We start from the raw sequence: 19,343 nt of genomic DNA on the forward strand, positions 1-19,343 counted from the left end.
TGCGGGAAAGTTCCTTGCGACTACTCGGGCTTACTCGAGATTTACTCGAACAACTGTTGCATCACCAAGTGATCTACTTTGCATCTAGAGAAAACTTGAAGTAATGTTTTTTACATCTACATTACACGTTGGAGCACCGTTTTTGTCCATGATGATGTAAAAGGCGTATTTCTATAAGGGCAATGATAGGCGCCGGTGCGCCGACCCAAATTTGGGCCGGTCGCTGCCCTATCGTCCGATTTGCCCTGTTACGACCGTCATATCGGATCCTTCTCCTTCCTCCCTTCTGTCAAAGCGCATGATTTGGAAACAAAACAGAAATCCCTCGTGTTCGCCGGCCGCCGCATTCGTCCCCCTTGCAACCCACGCTCGCCGGCGACCCCAAGCCACCCATGCCCGTCGTTTTGCCGCTCCTGCTCGCCGACCACCCGTGTCGACCACGCTCGTCCCCAGTGGCTGACTGCAGCTCACCCACCGGCCGGTTCCAGCTCGCTCCCATTGTGGTTGCAGCATCTCCACGCATCACCGCCTCCGCTCGTCGCCGTCGTCCGCTCAGACCATCGTGTTCCGTTGCAAAAAAGAAAATCTCAGCCAAAGCAAAAAATCTATTGATTTTGCCGGCAGTAGCAAAAACACATGCGGGTTGTAGCAAAAATTATCCATGTTTCCAGCAAAAACACATTGCCGCCGCCGGTCATAGCAAGAACTCTCACCTGCCCATGCAGCAAAAAATCTTGCCGGTTCCAGCAATTTTTTTTGCCAGTTCCAGCAAAAACGAACTCGACGTCGTCCGGTTCCCGCACCCGCCAAAAGTGGTTGCAGCTTTTCTGCCGTCTGGTTCCAGCAATAAAAATCTCTAGTTGCAGCATCAGAGCTCGTCGTCTTCACCGCCGGCCGTGCTGGTTGCAGCACGCGTGGAGCCGTGGACTCTGGTTCCAGCATCTCCAGAGCCCCCCCTCCCCTCCCCCCGGTCTCCCCCGCCAGTACCTGTTGGTTGCAACAAACAATGGCCGCCGGTGAGGGGAGCTAGTGGTGGTTCGTGAGCAACATAGAGGAGAGAAAATCGTGGTTCTGGAGAGCAGAGGATGCCGCGGCTGGAGGTTGAAGAAAAGCCAAAAGGAAGGCCAGGGAAAGGATAAGAATAGGAGTGGGGGGCGGTTGTGTGAGGTCCACCATGTACACATATCTTATGCGGGGGTTTGTTTCGTGGACGTTGGAGCCAGCGTGGCTCGCGAGCCGGCCGAAAGTTCGGCCGGTCTGCCGGCTCGCAACGTTTACCTTTCTACTCCCTCCGTCCCAAAATTCTTGTCTTAAATTTGTCTAGATACGGATGTATCTAATACTAAAACGTGACTTGATACATCCGTATTTAGACAAAACCAAGACAAGAATTTTGGGACGGAAGAAGTATAATATATATACATCATCTATTATCTATCGGAGATGCTCTTAACAAAGGCAGCGATAGGGCTAGATTATGGCCGACATGTTTGGCTTTCTATTAGGACAGAGATTATTTGTATCCCTGAGTTGATGAAAGTGTTTTCATTGCTAAAAAGGAATTATCCCTAAAAATTCTCTCTCTGTAGAAAAAACTAGTCCTGAAAAATAATATCAATTCCTCACCAGGTAAAGTTTATGCGTAACAAGTACTACTTCCTATTAACGGACTCTGTTAAATCAGTGTGATCTACACCGCAAAAAATATATTAAAAAAATCAGTGTGATCTCGGCGTTTTGGTGGCCAGCGAGAGTGCTGCGCCGGTTGAGTAATGGAATCATTATGTTCCAGTTCAAAAAGAAAGAAGTGTGATCTCGGCGTTGCCGTTGTGCCGTGCGATTCGATTCGCGCCCATCCAATCCAGGCAGGCCGGCCCAGGTTCCCTCCTCCTCGGCGACTCCGCCGCGCGCCGGCGCACAAGTCCAGTCCCCGCGGGCTCGGTTCCGCTGCAGCCATACTCGAGAGCATGGTTCCTGCAGCCATGGCGGTCTCCGCCCCGTTCTGCCACGGCGTCCTGCCCTTCCCGGCCGCAGCCAGGGGCTCCTCGGCGCGCTCCCGAGGGGGGAGGCTGGACCTCGCCGAAGGCTGCTGCTCCGGCCCTATCGCCGCCGCGGCCCCAGTCACAGGTGCCGCCCGCGTCGGCAGGAGGTACTCTCGAGTCTCGACTCGCGAATCTTAATTGCTGTGGTTATTATAGTTTTATTCAGAGGCCGTGCCAACAATTTCAATCAGTCTCAGCTACGAAGAGATGCATCAGTGACTAGTAGTAATTTGAAGTAACTAAAGCTTATGAATCATGATGAATTTACAGTCTAGGTAGCTCCAAATAATTTGTGTAATCATAGGCTTGCCGTCTGCATTACCACCTGGACCGAAGCTGTGAGCACTGCTGTAGCATGTCTGCCTTTTTATCGTGGCGAATGACATTCTCTGTATTCAACAGGTGTGAGCTCTTTGATCTCCATCGGCAGATAGTTCCTTATGTTGATTCGTGGGGTTGGCAGAAGTCCATTGTTGAGAGGAGGAAAGCGTTGGTAGGCATAGACACCGACACAGATGAAGATCACTCGGACACCTTAATCGCACTGCAACATCCACCGGTCTATACATTGGGCAACGGCAACGACGAGAAGTACCTCAATTTCAATATAGAAGATTCTCCTATTGAGATTCATCGTATTGATCGTGCTGGGCAGGTGACATATCATGGTCCTGGACAGGTATTTGTTACTTATATTTACAATTTCAATAAGAAAAAAGTTGTATCATGGGTTTGACAGTGTAGTTCACATTGTTTTACTTGTGCTCGGCATTGTTCCCAATTTAGTTTTCTGCTTCAAGGTAGTTAAATCTGAAATAAACCTAAGCTTCAAAGGGAAGTAAATAATGAACAAATAAGGTTTTCCATAACCTTTTTGGTTAGAATCAACTTGTGAACATTCTCAAATAAGAACAAACTTCCTGACTTTTGAAATATTGAATACAAAATCTCAGTTATTCATGCTTTTTGTAGCTTAACACTATATTTTCTTACAGTCAATTCTTTTGCTTGCTTAGCTTGTTCTGTACCCGATTATCAATTTGCGGTATCAGAAGAAGGATCTTGTCTGGTACCAAAGATCACTTGAAGGTGTGATCATTCGTGCCCTTCAGTCTGCATTCTCTATTAAGGCATCAAGAATAGAAGGCCTCACTGGTGTCTGGGTTGGTATGTTATTATCCTTTTGGATACTGCAAAGTGTTTTATCATGTTTATTACGTATCTTTCTTAACTTGTACACTCTGTTTCCTCTCCAGGTGAGCAGAAAGTTGCAGCTATTGGAATTATGTGTGCAAGATGGATAGTATATCATGGTCTAGCGCTAAATGTCACAACTGACCTAACCCCTTTTCAACACATTGTTCCCTGCGGCATAAAGGGCCGTGGTGTTGGTAGCATTAAGCAGATATTACAGAAGGCTTCCAATGGTACAGAACTTAATGATGCAGAGCTAATGGATATAGCTTATGAATCATTGATCAAAGAGTTTGCTGAGTTTTTCCAGCTCTCTCTGGAACCCAGCCCTGATTTGCGTCTTTAGCTAGATAAGACAATCGATCAACTGCAGAATGTTTTATTAGATCATCGAAAGTGACTTCGGCGAAGAAGCCAGAAACAAATACAGAGCAGATAGCAGAGGCAAGCTTTTATTCAAAACTGCAGTCTCATTCAGTCCAGTAGTTGCAAAACTAGTGATCCTTGCGCAAGAACTCAAGCTTTTCCTCCACCTGCAAGTACAGCCCCGGGAACCATTCTCAGTAAATCTGTCTTGCGATTCTGGACAGATGAAAAAGATTCAAGCAAAAGCACGTCACCTTCTTTGGTGTTCGAGGACGACCCTTCTGTGTCAACACCCGGCCACGCCTTGCAGGTGCAGTGCTTTCCTTTCTCGATGTCTTCGTAGACGGAAGCGACATGCTTGCCGCACCCCTTCCAGGTGATCTTGCCGCATTTGTCGCACTCCACCTTGTAGCACATCCTGTATTCTTCTTCTTCAGTTGATCCCTGAGCCCCTGTTGGAAGTGTAGTATGCTGTTCTGGACTGGACTAGCTAGTGTGCCTCCTTCGCTCTCCGTGGGTTCAGCATTTATAGGAATATAAACCAAGTGTGGATAAGCTCTATGTGGCCCGGCGCGGTTGGTGGAGGAAACGAAGTCCGGATAAGTTGTGCGATTCTGCAGCTTGTAAAACTGTTAGGTATTCCCAATGCTGCGGCGAATATGATTCACTTGTAAAACTTATTAGGTATTTCCAATGCTGCGGCGAATATGGTTCGGATGGGAACAACTCTGTGCTCTTGTGCTGATCTTGTTGCAATGATGATCAAACCAAAGTTTGTGCTCTTGTGGCAATCTTGTCGCGTTGGTCAAACCTAAGTTGCTGATTTCTATGGCGCTGTTCCTGTGAGTTGTTCTTGTGCCAGTACATGTGCAACTGTACAGGTACAACAATCTTCATCATGGAAAACTTCACCCCCCAAAATTGTTTAAGTTACATTTTCATCTACTTTGGGTGCACGTGGGATATAACTTGGCTACGCAAAGCGTGGCATGGAGCCGTTGGTCGATTGCGAGCTCCGGTCGCTGACCCAAACGTCCTGCACCGACACCGGCGACCGGGCTTTCTTCGCCGCTGTGGTGCCCGGTCCATCGAGCCCCACGTCGGCGACGAGGTCGGTCATGCCGGAGCCTGGTGCGGCGTCCCTGATCCGGCACAGCTCGGCGGCCACCTCGCTCATGGACGGCCGGACGTCCTTGTCGAACGCCAGGCACTGGAAGGCGAGCTCGCTGACGTGCCGGACCGACTCCATGACCCACTCCTCGCCGTGGCGGAGGAGCGCCAGGTCGACGATCTCTTCGACTCTCCCCTTGCCGATCCGGTCGAGCGCGAGGCATGCCAGGTTGACCTCGTTCGCCGGCCGGCCGAAGTCGACGACCTTCATGGCGGTGATGAGCTCGAGCAGCACCACGCCGAAGCTGTACACGTCGCTCTTGTCGGAGAGGTGGAAGCTCTGGTGGTACTCCGGGTCGACGTACCCCGGCGTGCCCTGCGGCGCGGTGGAGACGTGCGAGCGCGACGCGTCCTCGGCGCCGCGCGCGGTGCGGGAGAGGCCGAAGTCGGCGAGCTTGGCGCGGAGGTCGGCGCCGAGGAGGATGTTGCCGGACTTGACGTCGCGGTGGAAGATGGGCGGGCGCGCGGCGTGCAGGTACGCGATGGCGGCGGCCGTGCCCGCCGCGACGCCGAGCCGCGCGCGCCACGGCAGCGTGGCGTCGCCGCCGCCGTGGAGGTGGTGGGAGAGGGTGCCGTTGGGGACGAGCTCGTAGACGAGGATCTGCTCGCCGCGGTCGAGGCAGCAGCCGAGGAGGCGGACGAGGTTGGGGTGGCTGAGCGAGGAGATGAGCCTGATCTCGTTGAGGAGCAGCGCCACCGCCCGGCCGCCGTCGTCGTCGTGGTCGTCGTGGCGGCACCGGAGGCGCTTGATGGCCACGAGCGCCGTCGAGTTCGCCGGGAGCCTGCCGACGTAGACCGTGCCGTAGGCGCCCGTGCCGAGGCGGTGCGTGTGGGAGAAGGAGTTGGTCGCGCGCGCCACCTCGTTGTACGAGTACACCGGCACGCCGCTCGACGTCGCCGCCTCCGACAGCAGCCGCATCGCCGCGAGCCGGCTGGAGCCCTGCCGCCCCTTGCCGACAGAGCGCCGGCGTCGTGCCCAGCAGAGCAGCAGGAGCACGCCGGCCGCCGCCGCCACGCCCACCACGACACCTGCTATTAACATACAGCGTCAGTGACAGCCCAAGTTACTGAATATTACTACTGTAGTTTTACACAACTATGACTGATTACATTATGCTACTAAGTGCAATGAAGGGTTGATTTTAGTCTAATCTTTCTTCCCCGAAAAGTACTCCCTTCTCAAGTTCTGAATGTGATTCTTGTCTTGGTCAAGCCAAGCAGTGGAATTCTTTGAACCAAATTCAACATTTCCTTTCCCATTTCCCCTTTCAGCTTTTGTATCTGTTTCTATTCTAGTTAGCCAGGTCAGTAGTCAAAACATGCAAGCAGGCGTTTCCACAGATGGAACCAACGGCCTTGACCGGAAGCATCTTGACCCATCAGTATTCTACATGGCGCCGTGTACGTAAATGCATGATGACCAGGTCAGGAAACATTTTTACCTGCAACGATGAAAGCCACCTTCTTCTTGGGAACCCGCTTAGCTGCACGGGGAAAACAAAAAACGTTGCATCAGTATGTAGCTATCATCATTTATATTCTGGGTCAGAAGAGTTCGGATCCAGCCATTTTTTGCCATAGGCGATTCCTGTTTGTCATAACTCATAATCATGTTGAAAATCTCATGTTCAAAGCTCGGCACAAAGTCCACAAATGTGAAACTAGAAACAATGGTGGCCCATGTACGCCATTATGTCTACTTTTGTGACGAAAAATTGCTATCGTTGGATTTTATTTTTATTTATAACTTTGTTGTTGTAACTACCGACAAAATACCCCACAGTAAAAATACACCTTATATGTCCCGACATTGCTAGTGCTAAAATTTCCATGATTCTTCAAATATCAATTTTTCCTGAATTAACTTCTAGTAGTGTTAATGTTGTATATAGACAAAAGTTATTACTCCATCTGTTCCAAAATACTTGAAGTTTTAGGTTTATTCTAAGTCAAAAAATCAAGTTTAACCAAATTTATGAAAAAATATACCAGCATCTACAACACTAAATTAGCTTTAACCTAATATATATTCTCATTTATTTGATGTCGTAGATATATTTTTGTTATAAAGTTATTTTGACACCCCGAGAAATTTTATTTGGTTATGATCCAGAGAGAGAAAAGAAAGGTTTAACAAGACATGAGAAAATAGAGTAAAACCATACCTTCTGTTTGCATAATGTCAGCACAAAACTAAAGCTTCAAGTATTTTTGAAATGGAGGGAGTACGCAAGTATAAGAGAAGAGTGCTCATTCTTAGTTGTCTGAAATAGTGAAAAATCTCACACACACTCGTTGAACACTACTATATCCAGAGGCCAAAAAAAAGAAAGAACACTATTAAGTCTAATTGTACATTTCCTAATTGGTGTATTTTAGTGAAAATGCTAGGCAACTTTTGGTTCATAGATTATGGGCATGTTTGGATTATGTATGTCTTTACCATGCATTGCCACACTATTTTGACATGCTTGTCTTACTTGTGTTGTTTAAATTCTTGGCCACACTTTGGCTTGCTTTAGGAAATCTTGTCATAATTTCGTATCTATGACTTGTGGAGCTTACTGCTCATTAAAAAAAAAACTTATCTTAGTTGCGGCTAGAACCAAACACACATCTAACCTTGGTGCCCGCATACTATGTTGCCCGCACGAGCTGCCGCGATGTACCACGGGACAGAGGGACGGTCATTTATATAAACACACTGTTGGATGAAGCTGAAGGGACGATATGTTTTCGAAAAAAAAGGCAGTATGTGTGGGACGACATGATCCGTTGATGTAAAACTTGTTGGACATCCGGTTAAGCTCGTCGAATTTGAGCATTGTCGCAGTAGACTAAATTTGCATGCTATGTATGGATAATCTCTACTACTTCCTATCAGAATTTTGATGAATCTCTGCCGGTTTGTGTAAATTCCATCCGATTAGTTGAAAAATTGTTTGAAATATATGCGTTTAACATTGAATGGCGGCATCCGACATTAGTATCCGGGACTGATCACCCACAATGCCGGAGCAATTTTACTTTGATTTGAAGATGCCTAGACAACCCGCAAAGAAAGCGTTGTCTGAAATCCTTTAGGAAAGTGGAGTAGCCGTCTAGTTTGAGTTTTTTTTTTTGGCCGTGTGAACTACTGAGATTGGATTATGTCGCGCATGATAGACCGCATGCACGACTTGTGAGTGCAGCTGACGTGGCGCACAGCGGCACCGGGACCCACCCGGTAACAGAACGCGAGATATATCGTGGGCTGATCCATGTGGCCTGTATATCATTTTGGAAGCATTCACATGTCAGAAGTCAAGACTCACCGTGGTAGCATCCGTCGCCGGCCAAGAAGCCGTCGCCCTCCATCCCCGCCACGCACTCGCACCGGTGCCCCCTCTCCCCGGACGGCGTTATTACGTTGGAGCATGTCGCGTTCGCCGCGCAAGGCTCGCCGCCGCGGGTGCACGTCCCGTTGACCCACCAGCCCAGCTCCGCCACGCCGAACTCCAGCGACACCGTCCCCTCCTCCGTGTACATGAACACTGTGGACGTCAGCAGGTCGTCGCACTTTGGTTTCTCCACCTTCTCCCACCGCAGAAACAGGTCCGGCGCCGCGGTGTCGTTCGACGTAGCAGAGGAGACGCACGTCACGGCGGCGGCAGAGGTGTCGTTACCGCACTGCGCCGTGCGGAGGAGCCTGGACATGACGGCCGCCGGCACGCTGCATAAGGACGTGTTGCCTTGGCAGCCGCCGCCGAGGAACAGTCCGGTGCGGGACGAGACACCGTAGTTGCGGCCAGAGAGCGCCTTCTCGGCGTGGGAGACGCTGCGGCTGCACGACGGCGGGAGGGCTACCAGTACGGTGGAGTTGGTGGGGTTGAAGGCGATGACGCGGGACGACGTGGCGTTATCTCCTCCTTCGTGTGGAAGTAGCGAGACGGAGGCGTTGCCGTCGCAGGACAAGGCGATGGGGCAGCTCGAGGAGAAGCCGAAAGGGTAGGGGACGGTGGTGCTGCCGCACCGGCGTATGCACCTGCCGCCGCCGCCGGAAGGTTCCGCGGCGGAGATGGTTTCATGGGGAAGCAAGACAGCAAGGAGAAGGACGACGAGACGGCGCATCTCGTACGCACCTGGAGATTTGTACCAACTAGAGCCTGCCATTTCAGGGAGAGAGAGAGGGAGATGGAGAGAGATTTTGGTAGGTGCAGTTGCTTGCTTGAATGGGTTGTAGGTGAGCTCGACTATTCGGGACAAAATGGTCAAGGGGAACAGTCATGAATACTGTTAACATTTTCTTCATATCTTCTTCCAAAAAAATATTGAGTCGATTCTCCTTTGACTATTATATTATCACTAGCACGCCATGTAGTGGGTCCTGTATCAGTAGCACAAAGTTGATTTTCAACTATTCAGTGTGGCACGCAAATCCCCCGCAAAAAAAAAAAGTGTGGCACGCAAATGAGCTTGAATATACACATCTTTTGGCTCTGTCGTGGGCTCCATGCAAATATTTTCGATTTTTTTGCGGGGAAAATATGTTTGTATTCCCATCCATTACCCAAAATATCATAATAGAGACTGGGAAAAAAATATCGAAGATCGTTTTCAGAAGCGACTTATTAGCGAGCCAGAAATTTATCATATGGTGGACGGTTAGTGTTGGTTAATTCGGTTTTGAGTAGGCTACATATTTTTATGACGTCCTTTCTAGAATTCCCTAAAAGACTAAGGCCTCCTTTGGATCACATTTTTCTTTTCAGAATCACTAATAATTTGGCCGTCGAACGTGTTAATTGCCGCCGGATTTTCAACACGACGCAAAGTTAGCTTCACGTCAACTCTTGGCATTGTTCGATGGGAAGGTGGAACCGAACTGACTTTTCCCCTTCCCCTCACCGACAACTATCACTCCCCTCTCATCTCATCCAGTCTCTCATTTTGCCTTATCCTCCCATGGCGACCAAGCCAAGCTCCACTCGACGTTTTCTCGGTGTGAGGGTGCGACGACAATGTGTGGTGCACGGATCCCGGTCATTCCCCGGCGATTTTTCTTCAGATATTTGGTGTCTGGGGAGGCGGAATGGGGCTCGAGATGGTGTAGATGGCCGGCGAGATCTGGGACACCATCCTGGTGGTGGCGATGACGATGGTGTGGCATTGGCGGCCAAGGTGCAGGATGGCGGCGGAGGCTACGGTGTTCGCCGTCGATGATTGATAGGAGGAGGCGGAGGAGGTGCAAATGCGCGCTAGGCACAGAGGCGCTCCGTTCCGTCGACGCGTGGGGAGGACCACGCAATCCCTCATTGGTCTCTCCTGCCCCCGGTCTCATGTCAATTCTAGTGTTTGTTGTTTCTGTTCTACCGCTCTATTTGTCAGTTGTGCCGTGTGTCTTCTTCATTTACAGTTTTTTTTTCCTAAAGTTACCATGATTTCAATGAATTAAACTTGCCATCTCACACTAACTTTTTGCCATGATTTTATTTTTAGTGTTCCTGCAACTGCAATAAACAATCAATTCATCAACATATCATTTTCGATCTGCCATGCTTGTGTCCTTGAGGATACATTACAGATTTACCTAGTTGCCATGTTTTGCAAATAACCAAGTTTTTGCATTCTTAGATAAATTTACCATGTCAACTAAGTTTGTCATGTGGCGAACAAACGTGTTTTTTAAGGTAAACCAACGTGTGGTTGGATGGTTAGGATGACAGTGATATCCCCGACCCACCAGAGTTCAAGTCCTGGACTTGACATTAGTGCTCGCATTTTTCTGGATTCAGGCCTTCCGGCGATGTGCGTTCACTGGGAGGAGACGTTCCCGTCGACTACGAAGGCGTCTATGACGACTTCGTCAATATCAAGATGACGTGCCGGCTCAGTCTCAGAGGTGCTTATAAGGTACACTGTGCATGTGTGTGTTCATATGTGTGAGTGTATGTGGATATGTATGAGTGTCTGCGTCTGTATTCTGTTAAAAAATTGTCATGTGTTTTAAGAGAAACTATATCCCTACAATCCTAAATTTGTCATGTAATCATTACAATTTTCCAACAAACTTAGTAATATGATCTCTAATTCATGGCTAATCTAATCCATGGAAAAATGTGATAAAAGACATAATCTTGTTAGGAGATCATTATAATCGTGTTTTTCAACCTATGGCAAATTTATAATTTTTTTTGAGTTTTCACATGGCAAATTCATAACATTTTTTGTCTTTCAAACGTGGCAAATTTAGGTCTTGTTGCAACACTCACATGACAAGACTTCCAATTATTTCCTCATTAAATCATGGTAAATTTAGTTTCATAGGTTATGGCAATTTGGCTTTCTAAACAGTGGCAAATTTAGTTTATGGGACATGGCAATTTTTAAAACTTTTTCATAGTTACCATCTGTAGTAGACAAATAATTACCCTCATGATTTTATCAGGGGAACTTTACGTTTTGACTATGGGAAATTTATTTTTGTTACCATGGCAAAAAAATGTTGGACCTTGCAAAGTGTACCATGGGTCTTTACTTGGTGGACCATGGTGAATAATTTGCCATGGTCATTTTTTTTTGAACACGGCAAATTTGTTAGCATGGCAAAATTGTGTGGTTTGGTCCCATGGCAATTTTCCCCAAAAGCGTGTCTCATTCATCATAGCAAAATTTGAAATATTTTTTTAGGAAATAGTCACATGATAAATGTATGAAAATTTGATCATCGTAACATTTTACCTTTGTAAGGACATGGCTAATTTTACTTTGCAGCTTGACAATTTTTTTTACTTTTTGTTGGCATGGCAAAATGTACCTTTTCATTGCCATGACAAATTTATCTTTATTGACATGGCAAATTTACCTATAACGCGATGGAAAATTCTTTAATTTTGTTCCCATCTCAAATTTTACTTTTATTTTTTGCTATGGCAAATTTAGATTTATTGCCATCGCAAAATTTCCTAACTACAATATCAAATAAAATTTTGGGATTTTTCCTAACTATCATATCAATAAAAAATTGCTAGTCTTCAGTGGTCGACATGATGCTTAATTGTGTGCACTAGCATCAATCTGGTCACGGGTGTAATGATTACAAAGTGCTGAGATGATTGACAGACCATGTACTGAAAGGCATTTAGCGATGATCGAAAGAGCCAAACTAGAGCCCCATCGACCAAGCAGTACTAATTGTTTTGCTTGCTTCTTGGTCACCAAATACTCCATTCGACGTATCCCTGTCAGCGATGGAAATCATCCACCAACCGGACAATCCGTGTTGCGTAAAGGATCATCTCGCTATATAGTTCAGCTTGGTTCACATATGCATGTAGGTTCACTCTCGAAGTCTCTATCCAACATGTACAAGACCGGCAACATGTAGTAGTAATCTAGGCTACATATATTTGGCTTCATCGACTTTGTGCGTAAACTGAACTATCTGACGCTGATGACGCGGGGAAACACTCAGTTAAATGACACATATGCATCACGTACGACCCGGCAATGCTACACGTACAAACGATTTACAGGCTTTTACAGGATGGTTAACCTTGATTGGTCAATAGGTAAGCGGGGCAGCCCACCCCCCTGGAAATCAGGGGGGAGAGGTTTATGATTGGTTGTTAGATGAAAGAAGCGTGTAAAAGCGTGTAAGTCTTTGTATATCTAGCATTTTTGCGTACGACCCCCTTGGTTTTTAGAAGTTTACGAGGATTTCACGTAAGCCGTTCCGTTGCGGTACAAATTGAAAAGAAAATCCAGTCCCCGATGAAGATAAATGCCTAGAGTCATGTCGCAATAATACTAGACTTATCATGGAAAATTTCTAGACTGAATTCACTAGCCGTGACCTCTCCTAGCAGAAACAGTTTCAGCATCCAGCTTGGTGTCACAAAGCACCAAGAAAAATTGAGACGCTTTGGTGTCACAAAGTATCAGTTTTTTCTTTTTTTGAATTTGCTTGCTATATTTTCTGAATATACTGTTTACGCACTTGGGTGCAGATGCAGGGATCTACTAGTACTACTATTTGCTCGAAATGGTCAAAGACACAACGACGCAGGGCCGCTCCTAACATTAGTAGTTTCATCATCCAGCTTGGCTTTCAGGGGTGTCGCTACTCACTACACAAGACACTTTGTTTACGAAGTGACCATGACCGAATCATCGCTTTCCTCGTCAGGGCAAGCAAGAGGCTCTGGTGCTGGAACCAAGATGTTGCCGGAAGGATCTGCCGCCTTCTTCACCACTTCATACTTGAGCCCCTTGTTGTGGTCGGTGGCATCAATGGAGATTGTTGAGCCTTCGCCGGCTTCTCCCTTGACAAGCATCTCGCAGATGGTGTTCATCACATTCTTCTGTATCCACCTTTTAATAGGCCTTGCGCCGTACATCTGTGACAACACAAAGCATGAACAGTTAGTTACCAAAGATTGTGTATGATTTCAGAAAAGAAGCTGCTCTACTTACTGGCTCGTATGACTCTGACAAGATAACGTCCAATGCAGCATCACTCGCGTGTAGAGAGATGCCCTTCTTGGCTACTCTGGCAACAGCGCCCTTCATCTGGATTTTCACAATCTCCTTCAGTTTGTCGCGTGAAAGCGGCTCAAATATCACAATCTCACTCAGCCTGTTGAGAAGCTCGGGCTTGAAGCGTTTCCGAACCTGCAAAAACATACGACAATCAACACCAAGGCTACTTCAGCATTTACAGGGGCAGCAAAGGGTTCACAAACCTCTTTCATGACAAGATTGTGTGTTTCTTGCATTGTGTTCTTTCCAACCATTCCTGCTGCAAGGTGCTTTGACCCAAGATTTGAGGTCATAATGATGATGGTGTTTTTGAAATCTACTGTTCGGCCTTTGCCATCGGTCAACAAACCATCATCAAGGAGTTGAAGAAAAACATTGTACACCTCGCGATGCGCCTTCTCCACCTCATCAAACAGGATGACACTGTACGGGTGACTCTTGACTTTTTCTGTCAGTTGTCCTCCATCGTCATAACCATAATAGCTGTAAGAATACACAAGAGCATCATTAAAACCAGCCAAACTAAACACTAGGTATGATGTGGTAATGTACAAACCTTGGAGGTGCTCCAATGAGGCGCAACACAGATCCCTTCGTACCATATTCGGACATGTCAAAGCGAACCAACATATTTTCATTGTCAAATAGCTGCTCGGCAAGAGCTTTTGCAAGCTCTGTCTTTCCAACACCAGTCGAGCCCAAAAAGAGGAAAGAACCTATTGGTTGGCCCGGTTGATCAAGGCCGACTCTGGAACGTAGGACCGTCTGTGCAACCAAATTGACCGCCTCGTCCTGGCCAACAACTCGCTCATGCAATTTTTCTGCTAAGTGTAGTAGTTTCTCCTTCTCCTCTCGATCAATAGCAGCGACAGGAATTCCAGTCCACAGGCTCACAACCTTTAAGACATTATAAAATAAGAATGGAACATGACATGCGTACAACACACTGAAATAATGGAAATTATCCAGGCTAGGAATGCCTACCTGTGCGACCTGACTCGGACCAACAATTCCTTTCTTCACTGCTTTTATGGATCTACTTTGTGCAGTCACTTCTTTTTTGTTGTAACTCTGCGTCCTGGTGCCAGTTGCTTCACTTTCTCTGTCAACCAGCATCCTTGTGGCAGCGCATGCCTCATCGATCAGATCAATTGCCTTGTCAGGAAACTGGCGATTACAATACAAACATCAATAGAATCCATCAATTTTCTCCGGCATATATACATATTTGGATGCAACTCAATGCAAACATCGCAGGCTGACGAAACAAAGTAAAATTCTGCGCGTACCAGTGATATAGCGGCCAGCAAGCTCTGCGGCAGCAACCAGAGCAGCATCCTGAATTTCCAAGACATGGTGGTCTTGGTACCGCTGTTTAAGCCCCTGCAGAATGGTGATGGTCGCCTGCACGCTTGGTTCCTTAACATGAACCTTTTGGAACCGCCGCTCGAGTGCGGCATCCGTCTGAATGTACCTGTGGTACTCTTTGAGAGTGGTGGCGCCCACGCAGCGGATGCGGCCACGGGCCAGCGCCGGCTTCAGCAGGTTGGCGGCGTCCGTGCCACCGACAACGTCGCCAGCACCAAGAAGCATGTGCATCTCGTCGATGAACAGGATCACCTTGCCATCCCCAGCCTCCGCACTCTTTATCACGTCGTTGATTCGCTCCTCAAACATGCCACGGAGACTAGTCCCGGCCAGCATGGCTCCGAGGTCGACCTCCACCACACGTGCTCCGGCGAGGTTGGCAGGGACTTTCCCACTGGCAATGCGCTGGGTGAGGCCCTCGATGATGGCCGTCTTGCCAACCCCTGCCTCCCCGACGAGCGCGGCGCAGTTCTTGGTCCGGCGGCAGAGAATGCATATGACCCGGTCGATCTCCTTGTCACGCCCGATCACTGGATCGCCCTCGCCCCCCCGATGATCCCCCCATCTTCCGGCCGAAGCTGCATAGGCAGGCACGGTATCGGTAGTACCTCCACGCTGCCCAACACAAGCCAGCAGTTGCTCCAAGCCAGAGCACAGGTTCGATTTCTCGCCAAACCCTTGTCAAATGTCGCGAGGCCTCGACCCCCAACTTAGACCCTCCCATGATGCCAAGCGATAGCCTGTTGAAAATTGTGCCGCACAGGGCAAAACGTTGGATTAGTTCGTCTATATATATATAAGATATAGAAACCAAGTACCGCAGATGTTGTGTTCTACTAGGATTAGACTTTGAATTCTATACACGGTCGGATTCCCAAACCGTAGCCGTCTCGATTTGGAACTTAGGGGCGGAGAAAAAATGTTACCTTTCTTCGCGCGGTTGCTCCAGTGCTCGCTTCCGCCTGGAACCCTCGTCGCCTCGACCTGGTCAGGTACGCACCGGCGCCGCTCGCCGCCGCCTTGGATGCCTCGTCGCCTCGACCCGGTCAGGTGCGCGCCGGCGCCGCCCGAGTCCGAGTGTGCCGCTCGCCGCCGCCTTGGATGCCTCGTCTCCTCGACCCGGTCAGGTGCGCGCCGGCGCCGCCCGAGTCCGAGTGTGCCGCTCGCTGCCGCCTTGGATGCCTCGTCGCCTCGACCCGGTCAGGTGCGCGCCGGCGCCGCCCGAGTCCGAGTGTGCCGCTCGCCGCCGCCTTGGGTGCCTCGTCGCCTCGACCTGGTCAGGTCCGCGCCGTCGCAGCTCGAGTCCCAGCCCGGCGCTATCTCCTCTCCGACACCCTGGACCCTCGACCTGTTCAATTCTCCGCCGGCACCGCTCGCGTCTCAGGCCGCCACAGCCCTCTCACCTCGGACTTGCAGGCTCGGCCGCTAGAGTCTTGAACCCGGTCTGGTCACGCCCGGTTAGGACTCAAAGTGTCAAGCTTGTCTTCTCTTATTTAAAAGAAGACAAAAGATGATCTCTTAGCATAATATGTCTCACCATATTTTTAGAAATTACTAGTTATTGAAAATAAGGCTAAGATATGATCCATTGTAGACAATTTTTTTTGTCATCTCTAAATTACATGCAAGACTTAAGATAAGACTATCTTATCAACCATTGTACATGCCCTTAAAGGGTCTGACCACACATCGTGTGTGGTGTGAGCAGGAGGCAACCCACACGGGTTATGTGTGGACGGACATTAGAATTGTCCATATATGTGGACACGGCTACTTTGTGCCACACGTCCAACAAGTACTACTCGTCTTCACCTCGCGTGTGTGGCACGAAACAAAAATGCCCATACGTCCTAGCGCAGCTACGTTAGGTACCCGTGGGATGACGATTTAGTTGCCATCCTGGTTGGCAGATGTAATTATCCGGAATGACAAGTGTAGTTGTAAAAGCATGACAACTCTATCTGTTTTGATTAACTATAGTTGCCATGTCTAATTTATGGTAGTTGTCGCGTGTAATCAAACCGTAGTTGCCGTGTGTGATTAACTACTTGCCACATATGGTCAAACAGTAGTTGCCGTGTGTGTTTACCTAGTTGCCACGTGTGGTCCAACCATAATTGCCATGTACAGTTAATCGCAGTTGCCATGTGTGTTTATATGGTTGCCACATACTCGCAACTGCAGTTGCCGTCTACCAAAAGAATCACAATTGCCATGTTTGTTTACCTAGTTGTCACGTCCGCGTAACTGCAGTTGCCATCCACAATATAGGAGTGTCGTGTGGGCGAAAATCAGTTCGCCCATACGCGTATTGACTAGGTGGTGACTGTGTGGACAGAAACTGGTTTGCCCACACAGCGCAGCTGGCAACAACATGATGCAGGGCGTGTGAGCAAACTCTTCAACGCCCACACACCAGCCCCGTCCTACGTGGCACACAAAATCCACCTTTTCGTGTCAAGATTCGTGCAAAAGACAATCAATGACCATCCAGACATGTGGGCGAGTTGAAGAACGCCCACATGTGGGCGTTAGTGTGCAGGGCCTCCAAACTTTATTTGACTAGTAGAGTGCCCGTGCGTTGCTACGGGTTTATGAAAAAAAATACCATCTTGTAATCTTTAAAATTATGTCCATAAATATATTACTAGCACAAATGTCTGTGCGTTGCACCGGGTAAAAAATAAAATGTAACTTGTTCCACATGCCATTGTGCAACGTTTATCAATCAATTTTTTGTTGTTGTTTAGAAAAACAGGTTTATCTTCTTTGAGAAGGTGTTTTTTAATTTTTTTAGAATATTTCTTAAAATGGTATCATTTTTATGGTGATGTTTTTTTAATATTAAATTTTATTTCTAATTTTTTTTGCACTATTTTGTGCGATGGTCCATTGTCATTTGGCCATGTACTAAGTCCAGTCCAAACTACAGCCACGCCAACCGAGCTTCTCGTCTTGTGAAAACGAATCCCCATTCCTCAATCTAGCTGAACTGCTGAAGGCGACGGCGGCAAGCGTCCCTTCCCACCGGCCGGCTCTCTCGGCCTCTCCCTTCCCTGCCCTCGGCCTCCGGCCCTCCCCTCCGCCTCCGGCCCTCTTGGTCTCTCCTCCTCCTCCGGACTCCCCGGTCCCCCTATAGGCGCCCATCGCCCTCCACGGCTGACGGCATCCAAAAGCTTCAGTTTTTCTTACACTGTGAGTATGTTTGAACTCATTGTAACATACTTCCTCTGTAAACTAATATAAGAGCGTTTAGAATACTAAAGTAGTGATCTAAACGCTCTTATATTAGTTTACGGAGGGAGTAGTACTTATTATAGAAGAGCTTGAAAAACTACTAATAACAATGTGTCAATATTACACAATCAGTGTGAAAGTCAACCTACTCAATTTTGTTAGATACTCCCTCCGTCCGGAAATACTCGTCGGAGGAATGGATGTATCTAGATGTATTTTAGTTCTAGATACATTCATTTTTATGCATTTCTTCGACAAGTATTTCCGGACGGAGGGAGTACAAATTTATACATTCACAAAATAATATTCGGGAAGTCTTGCTTTAAAAAACTAAGGCTGCACCTAGTTGTCGATAAACTGAAAGCTTCCGTTTTTCTAGTACTGTGAGTACGTTTGAACTCATTAGATTTGCACCTCGCACCAAGGATCAGTTAGGCGAATCAGCAGCAAGTTCAGAGAGCCTCTTTTGGTTGCAGAGTTGTGGAGCTTCAGAAAATTCATACGATTTTCACTAATCAATAAAAAAGAGCAAGTAAATGTTCATACGATTTTCTTCCGTTGTTAACTTGGAGAAAAGATAGCACCAAAATATCTTCCATCATTAACACACTAACAATTACTCACTCCGCCCATAATGTAAAACGTTTTTTAACTCTAGTGTAGTGTAAAAAAACATCTTATATTATAGGATGGAGGGAGTAATAAATATTAAGATACTCACCAAAATATATTGTAGAAAGTCTTTCATCTACTGGAGCTAGGTAGATTTCTATGAAATCTTACTTCTGCATCTTCAACTTTGGAAAGAACAATTGGTTTTATACCTGATAAAAAAGAACCATTGAACGAAGATGGGACTTCGTGGACTACCAAGCACTTGAGAATTTTTTTTGAATAATAACAATGGTTTGCCTTGGCGTTTACTGTACAAATATTCACATGACATTATTTTAAGCATGCACATCGCAAATGAATATATGTCCACAAACTAATGATAGTACATGACTCTAATGTGCATGCATTTTGACACAATGGTTGTTAGTACATGACTTCCTGAAAACTTAAAAAGAGAAGTAAGATGTGTGTGTGTCTTTTATCCTTGCAAGTATTTGTAGCGTAAACAGAAAAGGTATATTTTCACATATCTGTAGCCGTTGGAAAATCAGAACGTCACATATATGTTAAGTTTAATCGATGGCTCCTAACTGTGAAGATATTCCAGCCCTGTCAATGTTTGTTCTTGTCCTCATCAATCCATGAGGCAAAGAACTTCTGAATGTGTTATCTTGTGCCAAAGAAAACAGTTAACTTGTCCTTATCAATTCATGAGGCAAGAAACTTCTGAATCTTCGTGTGGCTCAACGTCCTCAACACCAGGATCTCCATATTCACTTGTGTCATATTCTGTGAGGAACCCGTGTCAGAATCTTCAATCAATGTTTAACT

At 47.2% G+C, this 19,343-nt stretch overlaps 3 protein-coding genes and 1 long non-coding RNA gene across 4 annotated transcripts; 2 read left to right on the forward strand and 2 right to left on the reverse strand.

Annotated features, from left to right (window-relative positions):
- The first annotated feature begins 1,780 nt into the window (after positions 1 to 1,780).
- Positions 1,781 to 3,589, forward strand: LOC123110523 (octanoyltransferase LIP2p2, chloroplastic). Its single transcript, XM_044531062.1, has 4 exons — positions 1,781 to 2,149; positions 2,445 to 2,721; positions 3,059 to 3,209; positions 3,299 to 3,589. Exons 1-4 carry the CDS (start codon positions 1,968 to 1,970, stop codon positions 3,580 to 3,582), a joined length of 894 nt encoding a protein of 297 aa, XP_044386997.1. The 5' UTR covers positions 1,781 to 1,967; the 3' UTR covers positions 3,583 to 3,589.
- Positions 3,590 to 3,594: 5 nt separating this feature from the next.
- Positions 3,595 to 9,058, reverse strand: LOC123110522 (wall-associated receptor kinase-like 14). Its single transcript, XM_044531061.1, has 4 exons — positions 8,087 to 9,058; positions 6,215 to 6,256; positions 3,857 to 5,801; positions 3,595 to 3,769 (listed from the first exon to the last, which is right to left on the reverse strand). Exons 1-3 carry the CDS (start codon positions 8,922 to 8,924, stop codon positions 4,576 to 4,578), a joined length of 2,106 nt encoding a protein of 701 aa, XP_044386996.1. The 5' UTR covers positions 8,925 to 9,058; the 3' UTR covers positions 3,595 to 3,769; positions 3,857 to 4,575.
- Positions 9,059 to 9,686: 628 nt separating this feature from the next.
- LOC123110525 (uncharacterized) lies at positions 9,687 to 12,892 on the forward strand. The gene is made up of 3 exons (XR_006453450.1): positions 9,687 to 10,069; positions 10,547 to 10,664; positions 12,761 to 12,892. It is a non-coding gene; the product is annotated as an uncharacterized lncRNA (long non-coding RNA).
- On the reverse strand, positions 12,682 to 16,115 carry LOC123110524 (chaperone protein ClpB1). Its single transcript, XM_044531063.1, has 7 exons — positions 15,587 to 16,115; positions 14,582 to 15,400; positions 14,277 to 14,459; positions 13,849 to 14,189; positions 13,496 to 13,775; positions 13,227 to 13,424; positions 12,682 to 13,150 (listed from the first exon to the last, which is right to left on the reverse strand). The coding sequence occupies exons 2-7, from the start codon at positions 14,750 to 14,752 to the stop codon at positions 12,899 to 12,901; spliced, it is 1,425 nt and encodes a 474-aa protein (XP_044386998.1). The 5' UTR covers positions 14,753 to 15,400; positions 15,587 to 16,115; the 3' UTR covers positions 12,682 to 12,898.
- Positions 16,116 to 19,343: the final 3,228 nt, after the last annotated feature.

This window comes from Triticum aestivum, chromosome 5B (assembly GCF_018294505.1).
Source record: "Triticum aestivum cultivar Chinese Spring chromosome 5B, IWGSC CS RefSeq v2.1, whole genome shotgun sequence".
NCBI classification, from domain to species: Eukaryota; Viridiplantae; Streptophyta; class Magnoliopsida; order Poales; family Poaceae; genus Triticum; species Triticum aestivum.